General features: G+C 37.5%; 1 protein-coding gene across 18 annotated transcripts in view; it reads left to right on the top strand.

The window, feature by feature from the left end:
- The window catches only part of ERC1 (ELKS/RAB6-interacting/CAST family member 1), a 277,145-nt gene that overhangs the window by 216,715 nt on the left and 40,778 nt on the right, over positions 1-19,652 (top strand). For all 18 annotated transcript variants that reach the window (XR_011730571.1, XR_011730566.1, XR_011730568.1 and 15 more), the window contains one exon: positions 2,382-2,526. Coding sequence is in view for 13 of the 18 variants with exons in the window: in XM_071768456.1 (XP_071624557.1) it covers positions 2,382-2,526 (145 nt within the window). In the remaining 5 variants the exon portion in view is untranslated. The remainder of the gene's footprint in view (positions 1-2,381; positions 2,527-19,652) is intronic.

The following is a 19,652-nucleotide window of genomic DNA, read 5'->3' as shown; positions in this document are numbered from 1 at the left end:
GAAACAGCCTCAGAACCTGGCAGTTTCTGCTCCAGGGCTGTGGAGACAGCGTGCCTTCCACATAACTCTGTGGGCAAAAGTGCTGAGCTGACTGCTGCCAAGCTGGGTTAAGAGGCTGTAGCCCTGAGCTGCTTCTTGGATGCTGCTGTCTTCTGTGATCTGTCAGCAGGACTGCATGTGTAGTCACTTCCTGGTCTCATTCTGTTAAAATATTGTGTTGAGGGAGGTTTTAAGAGACAAAACAGTATTCTTCAGACTTTAGAACAAGGTCAAGAAGCAACTACACATGTAGTTAGTTATTCTTGCAGATTGGAGATAGCAAAGTTAAGTTCTTTATCTGCCAGCGCAAGCTTTGTAACTGCATCCTACATATTTAGTTATGAATCTCCCTGCTCTCTTGATTTAACCACTAGAGTACCTGATGGAACTATTTCACTCAGTCTTTAGAAACACTGCCATATTCAATACATTTTTTCATGCTTATCAAAGTCATAAATATATGAAGTTTTCAGCATTTAAACAGGTAAAAAATTATATGCTCCGGTGCTATATACTCCTTTTCCTTTTGAAGCTTTAGTTTAAATGCATAGATGTTAGATGCATATGTTCAAAACATTAGTATCGGGTAAAAGCATTTGCTGTTTGTCCTATTGTCAAATGTTCTCAGTTATATATTGTTTCACTTGGAGCTCAGAGTGTACCTTCAGATCAAGCATTTTTGTTTTAGCTACAACTACAAATTCCTAACTAAGATTAAGTTAACTTACTTAGAAAGAAGATACAGGATGAAAAATAAAAAGCTATTTTAGTACAAATAAAGTCTACTCAAGGAGTAGTAATAAGTGAATTAGAAAGTGCAGGTTTGGTGTCACACTCAGCACTTTGGCAGTGGGATCCTAAGTCACCAGATTGTAATGAGTCTATTAAAAAATGTCTTAACAACAAACAGAAAGATATATTGGTATAATTTAAAGCAATCTTAATAGTTTACATTACATTTCTATAACTTTTCTTACACCTTTAATAAAAGACTGAGCATTACAGGAACGGTATTAGCATAATAATTGCTATTGACAATATTACAGCAATAATTTTAACACATTTGATTATTTTTAAGAAATCATTCTCTGAAATGAATGATACTAGTTTAATGATTTTGTTTATAAACTAGAGCAGGTAAAAATTGAAATTATTTGGGAATTCACAAGTTTTACTACTTCAACTGGATTTGCAAATAAATTTTTAGATGAAAGGTAGGAAAGGTAGGAAATCTGTAGTATTGAGAGTTTGTTTTACATCATCACTCCTGCATAATGCCATCTTTCACACAGCCACAAATGGATAGCACCTCAGTTCATGGTACTCAGAGATGGGACAAGCTACCCCTATTGGAATGTAAGGCTGAAGTTTGATTTTTTTATATCCTGTTGCACATCCTGATTTGGCTACAGCAGTTGTTTTCCCTAACAAAGAGCAAACCTTTGAGTTCACTTGAGAATTTCTGTTTTATGGTTAGTGCTATTGTCTTTGTTTCCTGTCTTCCCAGTATCACTAATAAGTTTCTGAACAATATTTTTAAGAGATTTTGCTACTGGGAAAGAGTATGGTAAGGCTGTGTTTCTATATCTAGTTAAAGTGCTTCAGCCTCAAGGTCTTGCCACAGAATTTTCTTACTTGCATTTCTATGAGGCTACAAAAGGTTTGGTGAGGGCAGGCCTACCTTTGTCTTAATTACTGAGAACATGCATCCAACAAGCTCATTATATTGGTTACTCACAAGAAAAGTCAAATAATAGTTCAGGCAGCCTTGAAGGCATTTATGTCAACATCTGTCATGTAGCACAAAAGTGTCTGTGTCATCATTTTCTTCTGGGACTACACTGTATTGTTCAAGTAGTTTCAATAAACTTGTCACATGCCACCTTCCTTCTAAATGGCTGCATGAATAGGCAGTATAACTTAACATAATTTAATACAGAAGTCTTATTTTTTTGTGCATGTGTTCTCAAAATCTGTTCTGGAAAGGTTTAGAACATTATAATGAAAATGTTCAGCCAAATCAATAACAAATGGTAGTTATTAAAAACTGAGAAGCTGAGTGCAGAATAATAACATATTATTGTGTGTTTTTCTTATCCCATTAACAACAATTTGGTATCAGCAGTTGTTTAGGGAGAGGCAGGTGGGTCTTGACTTCCTTCCTCAGACATATATCATATAACATGACAGACATATAACCATGACAAATATATTCATTACTGCTCTTCAGAGTCATGTGCTGCTACAGCATTTATGGTACATTCAACCCTTTCTAAAGGCTTATTCTAAATTTTGCTGGTTAGTAATGTATTTGTATGGGGCTTGTTTTTTTTTTTTTTCAGACAAGAAGCCCTCCTTGCTGCCATTAGTGAAAAAGATGCCAATATTGCTCTACTAGAACTTTCATCCTCTAAGAAGAAGACCCAAGATGAAGTGGCTGCACTGAAGCGGGAGAAAGACCGTCTTGTGCAGCAGCTGAAGCAGCAGGTGAGTAGAGGACGCCTTGGAAAAAAACTGCACTTGGTGTGATGTGGATTAGAAAGTGCATAAGTAACAATTTCAAACTATCTGCCAGTCACGAAGCCTGTAAAAAACATGTTGGGGAAGGAAGAAGTCTCAGTGCTGAGGGAAGTTGTTTTCTGTCACTGCCTGTGTAGTAGAATGTATGGGAAGCTGTGGAAAGGACATTGGGTATTATCTTCTACAGGCACAATTAGCTACAAATTCAGGGGAATGTAGTGATACTTCTTTTGGTGATCTTACTGGAGGAGAAGCATACATGGAAGAAAATTCCCCTTGCTTTAAAGCTCAAATATGAATGTATTACACCATGCCATCTCTTCTGTGGTTTCTAATTTGTAACACAAGCACTGTATGGGAATGCCAACTACTGGAGTGGAGTTTGGGAGGTATCGTTCTTGTGAGGATATTGGTGCTTTCCTATTTCTGGCCTCTTCCGTTTCTATGGTCTTTTTGTGTTGGTGTAACAATCAGAAAAAGTATGTTTTTATTCAAGCATTTAATATTGTGCTTCCGTATTGAATGCAACATGAAAAATAACTTGCCAATAAAAGGCAGAGAAAGCAAAAGGCATCCCTGGCACAAGGACACTTAGGATCTGAAAAACCTGTGTACATTTTTCATTTACACAGATGGTGGGTTTTTCTAAGTTATTCCCTTGCCACATTCCCTGCAATAGTACATACCCTGCTGCCAATCCAGTATCAGCTTCTTCAGTGCCACCAATTCCGTTTCCATAAAGTTTCATGTGCAACATTTCATCTGCCAACCAGATTATTTCTGTTGCTGTCAAAGACAATAAGAAGAAAACAGGTCTGCTTTTTGATAAGGGATTTCTCTGCTTCTTGTTCAGGAAACAAAAGTACATTATTGGCCATATATTTTTAAGATAATTATTATAGGTTTAATTTAAGAACAGTCATTTTTATTGTTATACCAGCTTCAAAATGAGCAAGAAGTATAATTTACAGTCTCGCATTATTTAATATTGAGCAACAATTGTAGTTAATTTCACTTGTCAGCCAGATGACCTCCCACTAAAACAGGATTCAATAAGTGGTCACAGCAATGTAAAGTGCTTATTTTCTTCATGTAATGGTAGGAGTAACAGCCTTAATATACATACCATCTATTCCAACAGAAATTCAAACTTTATTGCCAGTTCTGATTGTCTTAAGTTTAAATTCTATCTGGTTTGTGTCCCTTGCCCCTCCTATTTTGTTTCTGATTATAATTTGTGGGTGTATGGAACAATCTAGGGTTTTTTGATGATGGGTTTTTTTCCTACTGAAACTTTGTGTACATTTAATTTCTGAATTAAGACTGATTATCGGCAATTACTTAAATTTCAGTTAGGTGATTTTTTAAACCTTACTGGAGTTTATATCATTAGCTTTTAGTGATGATAAGTCATACCATGTCATATAGAGTTCCTAAAAATACATGACCATTTCCCTTACGGACGCCTATTCCAAGTGCTTTTCTGTATACATGTGGGATATTTCATTTCCCAAGTAAACTAAAATTACAAAGGAAGTTAATTTGACATTCTTCTTGCTATGAAACAATAGCAATTCTGAGACTAATTTTGAGCAATAGTCTTTTTTCAAAAGATTCATTGTAATGCCTTTGAACTTTTTGGTTCTGCCATCAGCAACTAAGATTTGTCATTGTTTAAGATTGTCATTTTTAAGAAAAACATGAAAACAGGAGAAAATGATCTCCTCAGCACAATTGTGCTACGAGTAATATAAATATGGATATCAAATCACAGATAATGGGACTGTAAGGTATTCTCCAGTTCATTCTCTAAGACATAATATATGTCCATATATAAACAGTCTAAACTATATTTAAACCATTCCCAAAATATATGTTTGACCTAACGTGTCTTTGACATATCCTCTCTAAAATCTATCCTACATCTTAAGAAAGTATCATCTTTTTTTGTGTGTACCCTTCAATAATATTGAAAGAAAAGCTACTTACAAAGTTACTTACAGGATAGTGATACACCTCTGTAAGTTACAGAGGATCTGAAATCTCATTTATTTTCTCAGTACTGATAGTTTTAGCATGTACTTTTTCTGTATTGAAGTCATCAGTTCTAATCATAACAACTTTGACAGGTCCAGAAATAAGAAATGGGTCAGAAGACGAGGCTGTGAGATTTTACAGGTTCCTCATTATTGGAGTAGTCAAAGGGAATCTCATCTTTCCACATGCTTTGCAAATAATCTGTGTACTTGGCCCTTGTGGTCCTTTTGACTTAGAACAGCTTCATATTTTCCAGCAAAACTACTGTGCTGCTTCATCAGTGTAGGCTTTCTTTGCATGGACCCTTTCTACATCTTGAGGCCAAAGAAAGGTTCAGCTGCTTTAATGGCTACACTATATAGCATTTCAGGAACTTTATAAATGTTTTGCTCTAATTCCTAAATTTACAGTAGAAATTTTGATTTAAAAATCTTACAGATTTGTAGATGTCCTGAATGTAGCAGTTCAAGAAACAAAATGTTGCCAGTTAATCAAGTTTTTCTGGAAGACTTTGAAAAACAATTCTGGAGCTTAAAAAGTTTATTCAACCCTTCAGATTGAGAACCAATATCCTGACCTCAGTAATTCCTTCCTTCTACCTTTAACATTGTTTCAGAACTGTTGAGATCCCTGATCTCAAAACTGTTGGTGTTTTATCCCATCCCATTTTTAGGAAATGCTTAGACTTGTTGGGGAAGCAGCTCTTTGGGTTGTCTGTCAGTCACAGTTGACTAGAAGATTCCTGTTTCCATGTACATAGAATGCAAATAGGAATGCTGAGCAGTACTGGAAAGTGGTGGTTTGTGTGAAGAGTTATGCATGCTGTGGTAGCTATAGTAAGTGTGAATGGATCCAATGTGTATGACAGAACTCAGATTATGCCTTTTCATTGCTTGTGCTGGTTATCATCGAGGGGCTACAGTAGCTATCACTGCTAGCAGACTGACTTACTCTTACCTGACCTTCCTTAGAGTGTAGAAAGGCACAACTCTTCCTCAAAGCAAAATCTCGTTGTACTGAGTGGCCTCAATTACCTTCTTTTTTTAAAAAAAGTTCAACTTCTTCAGCCCTGCAATTTCAGGGTTTTTTATAATATTGGTGAAGACAAATAGATTCATCAAGGGACAGTTGCTCAGATTCTGGAGGATTCTGTGGTTATTCCTTGCTTTAGTTTTCTCCCTTCCCAACACTGTCAAGTTTGTGGTTGCTCACACAAGCAGGGTATTACTGTGAAAGAGACGGAAGGATTGCTGCCAAAGACATTTTGGTTCTTTAGTTTATTTAATTATGTGTATTAAAGTTTGGATGAAGAGAGGCATTTCAGAAAGAGGATATGACAACAATGCTGTTTTAATTTAGAGTTTCTAGGCTCTGAATTGAAGGAATGTGCCTCAATATAGAGACCATTTCCTAATGAGGCACTCGGCATTGACCAGGCTTTTCAGTAAATGGAGCTGCCTGTTTCATATTGGTTGTCAGTTTGTATGAGGGATTTCCTCTGTCATCAGAAAGGCAGGCAAATTGCAGGGCGAGGGTCACCAGCTAATGTGGTCCCAATTTACTTCCTCCCTGAGTACTTTGTCTCCATGAGGAGTTCATGGAGAAGCAGTGGGTTGGGAGGCTGCTTCACCGGAGGGAGCCAGGGCTGATGCAAGAAAACAGAGCTGAGGGTTGTCTAACAAAGTCCAGATGTAGCCTGGCGAGCACCAGCCAGCACGCTCAGATTGTGCACTGTACAGAACCCCCCAGGACGTGTGTCACGCTGGAATTGATGAGGACCTTAGGTGCTTTGGCCTGCTTTGTGGCAGCACATCCACTGCCCTTCTGGTAGAAAGTGTCCTGTTCACCATCTATTCCTTTCCTTGTCAAGATGGTTGTAAGGATCAGTATTTATTTATTGTAACAGGGCAAAGCTTTGAGCTGCAAAGATGAAGCATATCTGAATGGGCTGAGGTTTTCCTGTCTGTGGCCTTTGAGTCTTAAATGCTTGGGGTTTTCTGCTAGGAGGTTTTTGGAGCAAAGATTGTAATTTTCTGTGTTTGCACAGTGTCTAGCACAGTGCGGGCCTAACTTGACCAACATCTCTAGGCACTACTATGCCATAAATGTTAAGTAATAGTGATGAAAGTTTTAGGAGACTCTGAACTGTATCAGTGTCTGTTTTCTGAGAACTTGAAGTATTATTCAGTATTATAATACTTGAAGTAATAATTGAAGACTACTTGAATAATACTTGAAGTATTATTCAGTTGAATTGTTTCTAAATCACTCTATTCACTTTTATTATTAGATAATGTTTCATAACTATTCCCAATTCTTTTTTTAATATGCTGTAGCAGAAGTCACCAGGAATTAGCTTGATTCATTGTTGTTGATGATGGGAACCCAAAAATTTCATTTTTAATAGTGTGACTCCATGTTAGGTTAAATCTGGGTACATTTTTATGTACATTTTCCTAAATACAAGGAATTTTCAGATCACTTCCTCAGTGTTTCAAGAAGATGTTGAGTTTTGATCCTCGCAGAACCACTGAGCTAACCTGTATCCACGTATTTCATAAAGGCGTATTTTCTTCTGTCACTTAGATTATTAATTAAAAATATGAGGAATAATACAGAACTCAACTCAGAGGTCCATGTAGCCCACTTGATTTATTCATCAAACTTAACAGTTGATAACTAATATGGAGTATAATCTCCCAAATAGTTTTGTACCCACATTTTTTTTATTTTAATCATAGAAGATTTTTCTCATTTTGAAGCAGAAACAATATGTTCTTAAAGTACATTCTTGAAGACTATCGGTGAAGGATACCTTCAGCCTTGGGAAGTCTTCTACGGCCCATCTGTCTTTAGCAATATAATGTTATTGTTCATCTGTAATCCCCCTTACTGCAATTTAAGATCATTATTACTTTTTCTGTCTGTTTGGGGCATAGAAGAAAAAGACTGTTTCCTGGCACATTTAGCTGCTGTTTTGGTTTATGATAGTGTCTCCTCTGTAGTTTTCTCTAAACCAGTTGCAGTTCTTGTGTGTCTTATTTTCTAGATATCTGATCATTCCCATCGTTCTTTGTTTAATTTATCTTTTGCTTTCTCCACGTGTGGTATCCAAAACTGGACAAAGCTCAAAATGAGGCCTTTCCTTAGCTGAACTTGTAAAGAAGCATGTCATGCGAGAGTGTCAGAAAGCTTCCAAAACCTCACCAGTTCCCACAGGTTCCAAAAAAAAACCATTAATGACTTTCATTATAGTAGATAAACTCTTTCCTAGTGTAGTCAGAGCTAGCAAATTTGTAGACATCTGAGTTTTTCTAATACCATCTCATTTGTTTTCCTTTTCTGACCTAAAATTATATTCTCTGACTACTGAAATAAATATTTTTAGTCACTTGAGTACAGCTTTTGGTGAAGACTAACAAAGAAAAAACATGAGAAGCGTTTTAAGCTTCTCAGCTTTACTTTTTGGTGGCTTTCACTTTTGACTGTGTGGATTGAACTTTGTCTTCAGCTGCCTCTTCATTCTAATGTATATCTCTAATGTTTGCTTTTTCTCCCTTCAAACTTCCATTTTATACAGTCCCTCACCTTTCCTATTTTTGCCATATACACGTTAGCTGTTCACTTAGTGAAAAGAGCTCCTTTCTGTTTTAGTGAAGGGAGATAAGAAACCTTATGCTATTGAAAGCATTGGTTATGTAGTCAGCTTGCCCGCCCTTCAGAGGAATCTTCAATACCTGTTGTTCCCTTCTGCTTTTATCTCCTCATTATGATCAATCCTTTGTCTGTGGTCCAGCATGAATTGAGGGGTTGTTATTTTACCATTCCCATAAATTGTCAGGAATTATTTAGTGGTGACTTGTAGTATTAATAGTTAGTATTTATGCAATACTTAATATCTACTTAATCTATCTATGCAAGTCCCAAAGCTGTATTCTCCATTCTGCTTTGTACCTCCTCCCTGCAAAGATTTTGGCTGACTTCCCTTGTGAGGCCAAGGTACTGCAAAGATTTGTTTCTCAAGTAAATGTGGTTCATGGGATCATGAGGAAAAGGAAAGAATTTTAGATTCCAGAATAGCTTCCCCCCCATAAAAATGCTAGTTTTCCACTGTTATTTGTTTCCCTGGAAACCCCCCACACTGACACCTGACACTCCTCTGCTCTGAACTTTTCCAAAGTTAAGTTCCACGGGTTGGAATCATTTCTCTTTGTAACAGGAGAATGTAAAACAGGTCAAAGGAGACTGACAGGCAAGCGTTTTCTTTTTACTGCCATGAAGCTGTATTAGCCTGACCACACTTCTGGCAGTTTTTATTACCACCCTGCCTGATGAAATAATACAGATTCTCTGAGGCACATAGTTAGTCTTTGCTTTGCCTTAGCTGCCCTGTTTTGAAGCCATGTCTGGTGAGAGTGGTTACCCTATTAGGAAAAAAATTTATTCTTCAGGTGACATGGATACAAGAACTGCAGGTGAGTGCAAAATGTAGTGCTGTTTCTAAGACAGTACTGTTGTTCTCCAAGAGCATCTGAGAGGTGCTGGCAGTGTGATGGTGCCCACTGAAGTTTAATGATTAGAGGTACGGCTCAAAACATTGTCAGAAGGGGACTTAAGAAGTCTAGGAAGATGCATTTAAGTTGTCTGAGTGTGGTGGCAGCTTCTTTGTAGCTGAGAAAACAAAGTGGATGTTAACATTTGAAATAAGTGATGAGTTCATGTCACTTGGATCCATCTTTGTTTATTGGTCTCTTCACCACAGTAGCCACATACTTGCACTAGAGCAAGAGTGCAGTAGAGGCAAAAGTGGGGAAACCTGTGTGATAAGAAAGCTAAGAACAGACAGACAAGTTTGAAGGGGACTTCCATGTCAGATGTTTCTCCGTGTACTGGGCAGAACAGAAGGTCTTTTCCATAGTCTGGTATGCTCTGAATGCTATATTAACCTATTCAAAACAATAACAGACAGATTAATGTACTTGACATGAAATTTTCAAGTAATAGCGAAGCATTTTGGAACTATTGTCACTTGTAATGGATTTGGTACACAAACGATGCAGTCCCAGCTTCCTGTACAGACTCTGTGGTATATAGAGTTAGTGTAAGTCATCTTTCTTCAGGTTCTTCTACTACAACTACCTGTAGGATCAAATGCAGCTTTATAGAATTTGGATCTGCAGACTTTAATATACAAAGATGCAAAAATACATTGCTTTTGGTAGTATACTCTTAGCTGTCCTGACAGTGTAGCTGGCATACATGTGAGGAGGCAGAAGTGGGGGAAATCACTCTACACACTTTCTATTCAAGAAGCTGTTGGACTAGAAACAGAGGAAATTTCTGGCTGAAGTGAATATATATCAACTAATTGCCTCTCATCAAGCATTGCCAGCTGTCAAATGTAAGCATCATGGATTTTGTCGAAGGCCTGTAATCTGTCCACATGATCAATCACAGCAGTGCTTGCTTTGCCAGGCTTTGCTCCTCAATAAATGTTTCTGTCAAGGGAGAATCCCTGCCAGGAGCAGACCCCAGCACCCTGACAGCAGCCGAGAAAGTGAAGCTTTGTCATGTCCTTGAAAACTGCTTCCCAAAGCACAGTGCAAAAAGCCCTCACAGATTAAGAGGAAGCACCTTCTCTTTGCCGTGTTCTCCAGACTTTTTTCCCATCATTTTTAATTATCAGTTACCACAGTAACAGCACTCAGTGCAGCGTCAGCTGTCTCTTCTGGGGCAGTATTTCATCCCACAGTATTACTTATACTCTCATGCCTCTCTACCTCCTCCTTCTACCTTTGTTCTCTACCTTTCATATTACTAAGTAAGAATCTATGCTCAAGTGCTTCCCTGCTGTAAGTGGCATCATGGTGCCAGAGAAGAGAACTGCATGTTGGCCCTGCTGTAAACAGCCACATCTGCATTCTGTTTGTGCCTTCACTCATATCTGAGCTGGTAGTTTTTAGCCTGTCATTGCAATGGTGGCTCTGTAGTTTTACTTGAAGAGAAAGATTCTTTGCTTTACTGAGAGATTGTGCTTCAAGATTTATAAAAGTACTTTGGAACTCAGATGACAATACAGTACTTGCTGCCCTTTTTTTCCTAGGCATTCATAATGTTTAAGACTCTGCAGATTAACATTTCCCAAGTTCAATCTCAGTTATCAAAAATGCATTTCAATCTATTAGAAATATTCCTCCATTTAGTGATTGTTCAAGGCCAAGTTGGATGGGGCTTTAATCAGCCTTGTCTAGTGGTGGGTGTCCTTGCCCATGCAGGGGCTTTGGAACTAGGTGACCTTAATGTCCCTTCCAACCCAAACCATTCTATGATTCTGTGATTGTGTTAAGATTTCCATTTTACAGTTTTACAGCTTTTTAAATTCACTAAAACTTTGCACAGAAAAATATAAACTTATTTGATAGTTGCTGATGGCATCTACTGCCGTATTTATGGTCTCTTTCATTCAAGGATTAACTCCTATACTAAGATATTTAAGCAACATTTTCCCTGACTAGAAAGTCAGGATTGCTGGAGAAGTCTGGGTTAGCAGTTGAGAGACCCCGTATCCCATTTCTGAATAAAATTATGGGTGAATCTTCTTTTGCTTAGCTTCTACTGTTAGGGGTGTAGTTGGAAAAGATCCTACACAACTACTCCCTGTTTGTTGTCCAGCTGCAGGATGTGCCTCAGGGGTAAAATATTTGAGACTTTATGACAATCAGTTCTTGTGGTTGGGTTGGTTTGGCATTAGTCCTTCAGTATTTGAATTGGTGATGTTTGAAGGCTGACCAGAAAATACCGTGAGTTTATGATAACATTTCAATCTTGTCCTTTAGGCACGTTGTTTAGGGAACTTTGACGTTTTGGTGACAGACAGTTCCACTTAAATATGTAAATATCTTGATGAGATAAATCCATAAATATATTTCTGTGAAGAAACAGGAATTTTACAGCAAAATTTCAGATATAGGATGATTTTAAATTACTCGTTTGAACTCAGTAAAAGTACTGCCATTTTCAAAGATCAGTGTGCAACCATCCTTACTGATAATTTGTTGCTTACATGCAGCTCTTTCTATACTAAATTATTCCTGTTCATTTGGGCTGGCACTGGCAATTGTTACAAATTGGTGCACCTGTCTCTTTATCTCATTTCCATTCAGAGTGTGCTAACTTGGTACATTTTGCTTATCTTTTCCTATATTTATTGGCATTATTCCCCTGGGAACACACAACACTAATTAGTTCACACTAAAGCTATAAAGCAAGACTTTATTTGTGGATACTTCTCTTTGTATAAAAAGCCTAATGAACCCAGTGTCTTTAAACACTATCTTATGTAAAAAGCAATTCACATGTTGATAGTTGGTAGAAAGGTAGTGGTAGACATCTGAGAAGCATTTTACCAGCTTTAGTATTGGTTTTAATTTGTGTAAGATCTGTAACTGGTGAGGTGATAGATGATGCAAGGTATGTTCCAAAAATGCGTAAGGAGAAGGTGAAGTCAGAGATATGAGGTGACTGATTTGTTTTATAAACTAAATATGTAGAAGGTTTCAAGCAGATTACAGATTAACAGTTGTATGACTTAATAAGTCAGTTATGTGTTCTTTACTTGAAGGAGGAATGGTGGAAAGAATTGTGCACCTAGAAAAATGTAATGAAAATTAATGATCTTTAAGACAGAATAAATTGGATGTTTGGGACTTATATGTGTTATCAGGGGAGTAACATAATCAGTGGGTTTTTTTGCTTGAGTAGGGAAAAATACATAGTCTGCAACAGAGAATTTTAATCCCCTCCATTTTAAAAAATTAGAATGAAAAATTAAGACTTAACCATACAGAATGAACCTCAGCTTAAGTAAACAGTGAGCTGTTGATGAACAGTGGTCTCAGGTATTTTTGAGCTTACTTACTGAAACACTTCTCAGTCTACAGATTTTTTTTTTCTCATCCACTGTGTTAAGCTCCTTAGAATTCTGAAAATAATTTCTTTTTTTGAATCAACCTGTTTGAGCCGAGTCCAGTGCACCATATCTCAGGCTAGCTAATAGGTCGTGCAGGGAGAACAAGTTTTGTATTGTGGGTGGGAATCTGAGATACATGCTGTCAGTTAGGACCAGTTTTTTGATACTAACCCTTCACTAATTTATATACTGAGTTGTAAAAATTGATAGGATAGTACATCAGCTTTATCAAAAGAAGTCATAGATTTATGAAATTAAGTGTTGGTTACTCATGATGGCTTCTGCAGATAGACAGGTGCTGTTGTCTGCAGACTCCCCTAAGTTCTGTTGAATTCATAATATTATGTTCTAAAGACTCTAAGTCTTAAAAAAAAATTACTATTCTTGTTTGGTGCAGAATAAATTATGCATTTTACTCCTTAATAAGTACAGGCTGTTCCCTACACCTCTTTTCTAAAATGAAAAATTATTCATGACCAAAGAAAAGGTGTGCAATTTTTCATTTGTGAATGTCTGTAGGGAGGGATAGAGATTTTTTTTGCTGGCTGCTAACCTGGGGAACTGTGAAGTTTCTGTTACAACCTGCCAGCTCCAAAAGATAAATATGATAAAGCTGATGATTATAGAGATCTGTCTTCCAGTCCTTCCCTCAAATTTGCATCTGCAAACGGTGCTGTCAAATATGAGGCAGCGATTTTGAGAGATCATATTTAGGGCAGTTGGGTTCCACTGTCTCTGTGTGGACCTGTTTTGAACATGAAATAAAAGGAATGGTTTCTGCCTGCCCTTCTGTGCCTTAAAAGTGGTACCCAAGTTTTAAGTCTTCTCAATACCAAGAAATGCTTTTAGGGATTAGTCCAAGATTGTGTGCACAAAGACAAAATAAGTCTCGAGCTCAGCTATGAAGAGATTACTGTCTGATTTTACTTGGCATAATCAAACATTTCCCATGTGGATAAAACATCAATACAGCAGTCAAGCACCTTCAGTTTCAAATATGAGTAGATTTACCTTTGCAATAACATATTGCACAATTTTAGATTGTCAATAGGATAGGTGAGTGTTAGTCTCTAATCTTCAGTAAAACTTAGTTTCTGAATATGTATCAACCTCTAATCACAGTACAGGTTCCTGGGAGAAGTAATGGTCTTTCATGCTGAATACAGTCCTGGTTAGGAGATGGCTTGTTTATTAGGGGTAGTGTTCTCTTTGTCTGGGCACTTTACAGTCACATAACTGAGTCTTTTGTTCTCTTTCTTTCTGTTTGCCACCAATTCCTTTCGGTCTTAATGTGCATACAAATATTTCCTGTAGTTGAGTAAACAGAAAATAAAAGGAGCTCTCACAGCTGACTCTAGCCAAGTTGTTCTTAGGATCTGAACAGTCTGAGTATCTCTTGATTTTATGGCAGATTTTTATTTGTGGGGAAGTCTTAACTTTTTTTAACATTCAATGTCACCATTCTACCACACTTAACTTAGTAGTTTAAGAAATTAGCTGAAGTGTAGCTGTGATTTCTGATACCAAGCCAGTGTGCCCTCCATCTCCAAAACACTAGCTGATACAAGCTTGGCTTTGCCTCCTGTTTTACAGCTAGGAACCCAAACTTCTGCCAACTGCTGACATTAATGATGTTGAAAAAAAAATAAAAGGAATATAGCAAGACTTAAGAACACCCACATTTATAAGTTGTTTAAAACTTGGAAGACTGCACAGGTTTATTTATTCTGTGGAAGTAATAAGCACTGTGCCTTCCCATCCATTTTTTTTCTTTATCTTTTTTTTTTTTTCTTTCTTTCTTTTAATAGGAAATATGTTTATACACAGAGATCTTAATTTTCTGCAGCTTTCAAGTCTCTTTCATATCTCTTAGAGAAACAGGCAATGTATTAGTTATGTTCTTCTGGACTTGAAGGGACCACAAACTTGGTGGGAAGGATCCACTGATTGGGAAGTAAGATCACATCCTGATTGGCCATCTCTATCCTTTTCATCACTATCAGATGATGAAAAGATTTCTTGGTGTGACCCGCTGCTCTCTTCTCCCCTTTCCTGATTACTGAAACTATCTAGTCCTTCTCTGTTGTCAGCCAGCAATCTTTTTTATGATACAAAGAGGGTTTAAAAAATATTAAGGCTTCCTTGATTCTTCCTAGGTATCCTAGCTGAAAATAAATCACTTGAGGTCACCCCTGTCCTATTCATCCATCTCTTCTTCTTTCTCTGCTTTCTCGAGGCTCTTCAACATGTGGCATTACCTAAGTTTAATGATTTTGCAGTAAAGGAATTGTTACAGAAAAATCATTGGAGTTATGACTGGCTGTTTATTCACCTTGTTCCACAAATCTTTTTCTTTTCATCGTTCGATAGCAGAGGCAGACTTTTCTAAGGTTTTTTTCTAAGCTTTGGAGTGTTCTTTACAGTGCCCATTGGGTGGGTCTCTGCTCATGTGTAATGGTATCATATAGTATAAATCACAGAAAGATAACAGATTAGGAGTCAAGCAGGCAATGATGGCCATACTGTCTGAAATGCAGACATCTTAGAGAAATTCATCTGACCAGATTGGCACGTCTCTACATACTGTGTGCCATGAATTCTGTAGAAAGGGAAAGAACTTCTACTGTATTTCTGCCAAAACTATTCTTACGAGGAAAGAAGACCTCAGTGTTTTTCAGTCTTTCCAGCTGGTACTGCTATCTAAGAAATAAGAAAAATCAGCCTCTGAAGGAAGGCAAAAAAAAAAAAAAATGGTGCTGGTTTATTGTGATTCCCCTTGCTTGTGTACTGCATGCAAGAGCAGGGCAGATGGACAGGAATCATCTGTCCACCTCTGTACTGCACATGTGCTGCTGTGTGCTCAGGCAGGAATCCTGCCTCTGTGGACCAAACACAGGGCCAGTGTGGATGGACAGGAATCCTGTGTCTGCAGACCACACGCACAGATGGTGTGAACAGACAGGAATGTAATGTCTGTGTGTTTGTATGGATCTTATGAGGCAGGGCTCTTCTGCGTGGGTGTCAACTCTAATAATTGGCAGTACAGAGGAAATTCTTAGCTGTAATTTCATTTGGGGTAGCAAAGCTCTGTTGGTTGTTGAAGGAAATGCCCTTTCAACTCTTTCCTCCAGCAGTAATATAGAGGGTTTTGCCTAGATTCAAAGATGAAAGAGAGGCAGAAAAAACAATAATATTGGTTTTCTTTTTCTTTTATATGCAACAGCTTTTAAAATTAATTTCAGAACAAGCATAAATAGTCTTGAGGTTTTGGTGTGGGTTTTTTTTTTAAATTGCTATCAACATTGTTTATATCATGTAGACACAGACACATTCGTGTATACACCCGGAGCTGGGTTCTGGGCAGTTACAGACAGTCTGTGTTGAGATGATACTGAGCAGCTCACATCACTTTAGCATCTAGGAATTTGTATCTGTACATAACTACTTTTTTTGCCAAGAACAGCATATATAGAGGGGGATTGCCATTAACAACTCTTTGAAGCTGCAGGCACATACAATTGGTGAGTCATATAACAATAAAAATATCTAAGACTAAAAGAGCTATGTTGAAAATACTGGTATATTCCTTCCCAAAAACTAAATACCCTGATGAAGGGATGCATTTACTGTATTTATTGTATAAACACAGTCACAATAGACAAAGACTTGAAAACTTCCAAAAGGCATCAGCTAGGAAAGGTGTATGTAGATACGTGTGAGCTGTCTGATTTCAGACTAAGAGAAAGACTGAGAGACAAAACCAGAGTGACGAAGGCAGTTGCATTATACAGGCAGCGTTGTGAAGTTGCATATATGCAAAGGGATTTATTTTGAAAAGGAGAACCAAATAGAATAGCAAAGGAAAGAGGAACAGAGTAAGGTAGTTGAGAGTAAGGTGAGCAGGGCATGGAATGAAGCTGAAGTGAAAAAAGGAAGGAAGAATTTCAAGTAATAATCATAACAAAACAAAAGTAGTCTCATCAACCGTCAAATGAAGTTTGTCCTGATTTTGGTAGTAATTCTTCCTGTTCTATGGGATGTGATATAGGTAATTTAGGGTTTGCCTTCAGATATTTAGAGGTTTTGTAAGACTAACCTTATCTCTGGTATTTAATGTTGGTGCTTAAATTACCCAAGTTTAAAATAATCACAGGATCATTGGTAATGTTGGCATAAACTAGCATAACTTGAGGTATCTTTTACATTTTGCTTTACAAAACACGTGTCACAAACCTATGTTTTTAGGGAGTGTCTGTGCTCTGAAGTATTTAATCTTGTTTTTCTTGCTGCTTGTATGTCTTTGTTTTTTCCTCAATTGATAAAATATAAGGTGAAATTTTGAGCTTGGACCCACAAGCAAAACATGAGAGGTGAAACAGTGAGCAACAGGAGAAGTACAGTCAGGAGTTTTCAACAGTTCGAATAATGAGGACTATGACAAAAACTGGTATTTCCTTTCACGTTATTCTAGAGGTAGCATTTCACTGTTTTTGTTCAAGTGAGTAGTCCTCAGCAATATGTATCTAAGTAGGTTAAAAACACTGAATAAATTGTATACATTAAACGTTGGGCATATGTATGAACTAAACAAGAGAAGCTTGCTGCTGTTCAGTTGAGGATTTGTAGCAATTCAGCCTCCCAGAATCTTAAAGAAAGATACGGAGTGCAGTATCAGAAAACTCCACTATGCAATATTTAATGCAAGGATACATTGCGAGGCTGCATCTAAACTCTTGCAACTTGAACATAATGTGCTAGTTTGAACCAGATTTTGTCCTGAAGTCCTCCAAAGAAGAGTTTAAAGGACAGTATTATCCATCTGATTAGCTGAGCTATGGTTCCCACCAAGTAACTTTTCAATTTATCGACTGTTTTCAACCAAATTTGACTGAAGGAAGGAAGTCTGAAAAATTGTGTAATTTATAGGAAGTTAATTAATATCCACATCTGGGTAGAGACGAAAAAAAGCCCAAAGTAGTGCTCCCACACAGGGAAAGGCAAGAAGAATTGAGCCATGATATATTTTGTTTGGCTGTAGCAGACGCATATGGCTGCCCATTCAGAACATACAGACTTTCACACTGGTCCCAGCTGACTCTTGCCTGGAGACACGATGGGGGAGGCATGCTGGAGAAAGAGATTATTATAGGGGTGAAGGCCATGCTCAGAAGATGTCGTATACAAGTCCAAAGCACACAGATTTCATTAGCCAACATAAAATGGGTAATAAAATGGACTCCTATGCTCTTCAAGAGTAGCTATGCTGTCTGCAAAAGAAATCAATTCTCAGCTGATGAAAGAAGTAATGAAGATGGCATGATAGATGGAGGGTGGATGTAGCAGTGTGATTTATCAAAAAACAGTTGCTGTTAAGCTAATTTCAGTAAATGAGTCTTCTGCATCTGAGGTATGGAGCAGCAAATGATAGTGATCTTTATATTCCCTGACAGAAAATTTTGCAGTAAGGTGCTTTTCTGCCATGGCATGAAACCAGGATCAGACTTGCCCTAACAAACTGCACCATAGTGCAGGCTCATAATAAAAGCTGCTTGCCTGCTTACTTTAAAGCTGAAGGACAGAGGTTTTGTATGTTCACTACTTGAAGGTGAATAGAACCAGTTCTCAAAAACTAAAACAGCAGCTCATTTTGCTTGCTTTTGCTGTCTTCAGATCAATTTCAGTTAACAATTTTTTTTTTTTATGTATAGTGTAGGTGATCCAGAATTCTTTGATTTTTCTTGAAAGGTTATTTTGACGCATAGGACACCCATTTAGTATAAATTAGGTTTACAATATGGCGGTAGTAATGCTATCAGGGTCCAACCCTTGTTCAGAATCTTTGAGATACAGGAAAGCACACCTTACTGAGCTGTCTTCCAAAGACTTCTCCATACTTTGCTTCTGAGTGATTAGCCATGAGGGAAGGAAATATTCTGTAAATTATTTAGGCTTTTTTTTCTTCATTTATATCTGGTAATGGGTAGATTCTAGCTCTTGTGAAAGAAATAAGTGAAAGGCAGTTCTGTTACAACTGATCAGTCTTAAACACAGCTTGATGTATCTCTAAAGAGAATGCAAGAGAGCTAAGGAAACTATAAGGTTTGTATGGTATGACACAGTGAAGAACCCCAGACACAAGACCAGATTTGGCTGTTGTGTCACTGGTTTTGTCTATACAGGATGCAGAGCAATAGTTTTCAATAAACTGTGAACAGGCAAACCCATAGTTAATTATTTGTTCATCTCCAAGGGAACTAATTGAGTTCCAAGAGACACATTCCTATACAGGGAAATTAATCTAATTAAAAATTAGGTTTTTTAATCCATCCACATATATCTACGTATGTCAAGCCTTGGGGAAAACTCCATATCTAAATGATCTGCCTTCTTTAGTTTAGTACCAAGTTTTTTTAATATGTATTTTCCAGAATGAAGGTTCTTTATAATTATCACATACAGGGGGATGAACAGAAAAATGAAATCATTAAATACTGAAATTATCTGGGCTGATAGTCACTTAAATGTCACATTGTTGTAACATTGCCAACAGTTGATGCAGAGGCCTCTGTCTCAGGTAGAATGTGTTAAATCCTGCAGCCTTTGAGTAACCCCAGCAGCTGCAAGGTGCTTTGTTGGGCTCACAAAAACACAGGCTCCAGGAGGTACAGAACTGTAGTAGCGAGACTGGTTTTCATTTCTGTGCAGCTGAACGTTGTGCTTGCTTGCTGCTAATGGGAATCTCAGTTGATAGACTTGAACATAGCCAAAAGGAAAGCTGAACTTAACTAATGATGTCTTTTGAACCTTAAAAATAAAAATGACAACTCAGCGTGTAGTATAACTAGAAATTGGAAAGATGTCTCCTGAATAATTAAATATCATGAATGGGAAAGGGGCATAGAGTAAAATACTTGAAACAATCTTGTAGAGAACCAGTGTTTAAGGTAGGTACAGATATACTCGTGATAATTACTAAAGACACCAGATTATAACAGAAGGAAGGATTATGCTCTCTGTGTTCCTGACAGTCAGATTTCAGCAGGTAGCTGGTTGGATGTATACAGGGAATATGGCTTACAATGTGTTT

The sequence above is a fragment of the Heliangelus exortis genome, chromosome 1, assembly GCF_036169615.1.
Source record: "Heliangelus exortis chromosome 1, bHelExo1.hap1, whole genome shotgun sequence".
NCBI lineage: Eukaryota > Metazoa > Chordata > Aves > Apodiformes > Trochilidae > Heliangelus > Heliangelus exortis.
The sequence above is the reverse complement of the archived record's forward strand: the minus strand, read 5'-3'. Positions and strand labels throughout refer to the sequence as shown.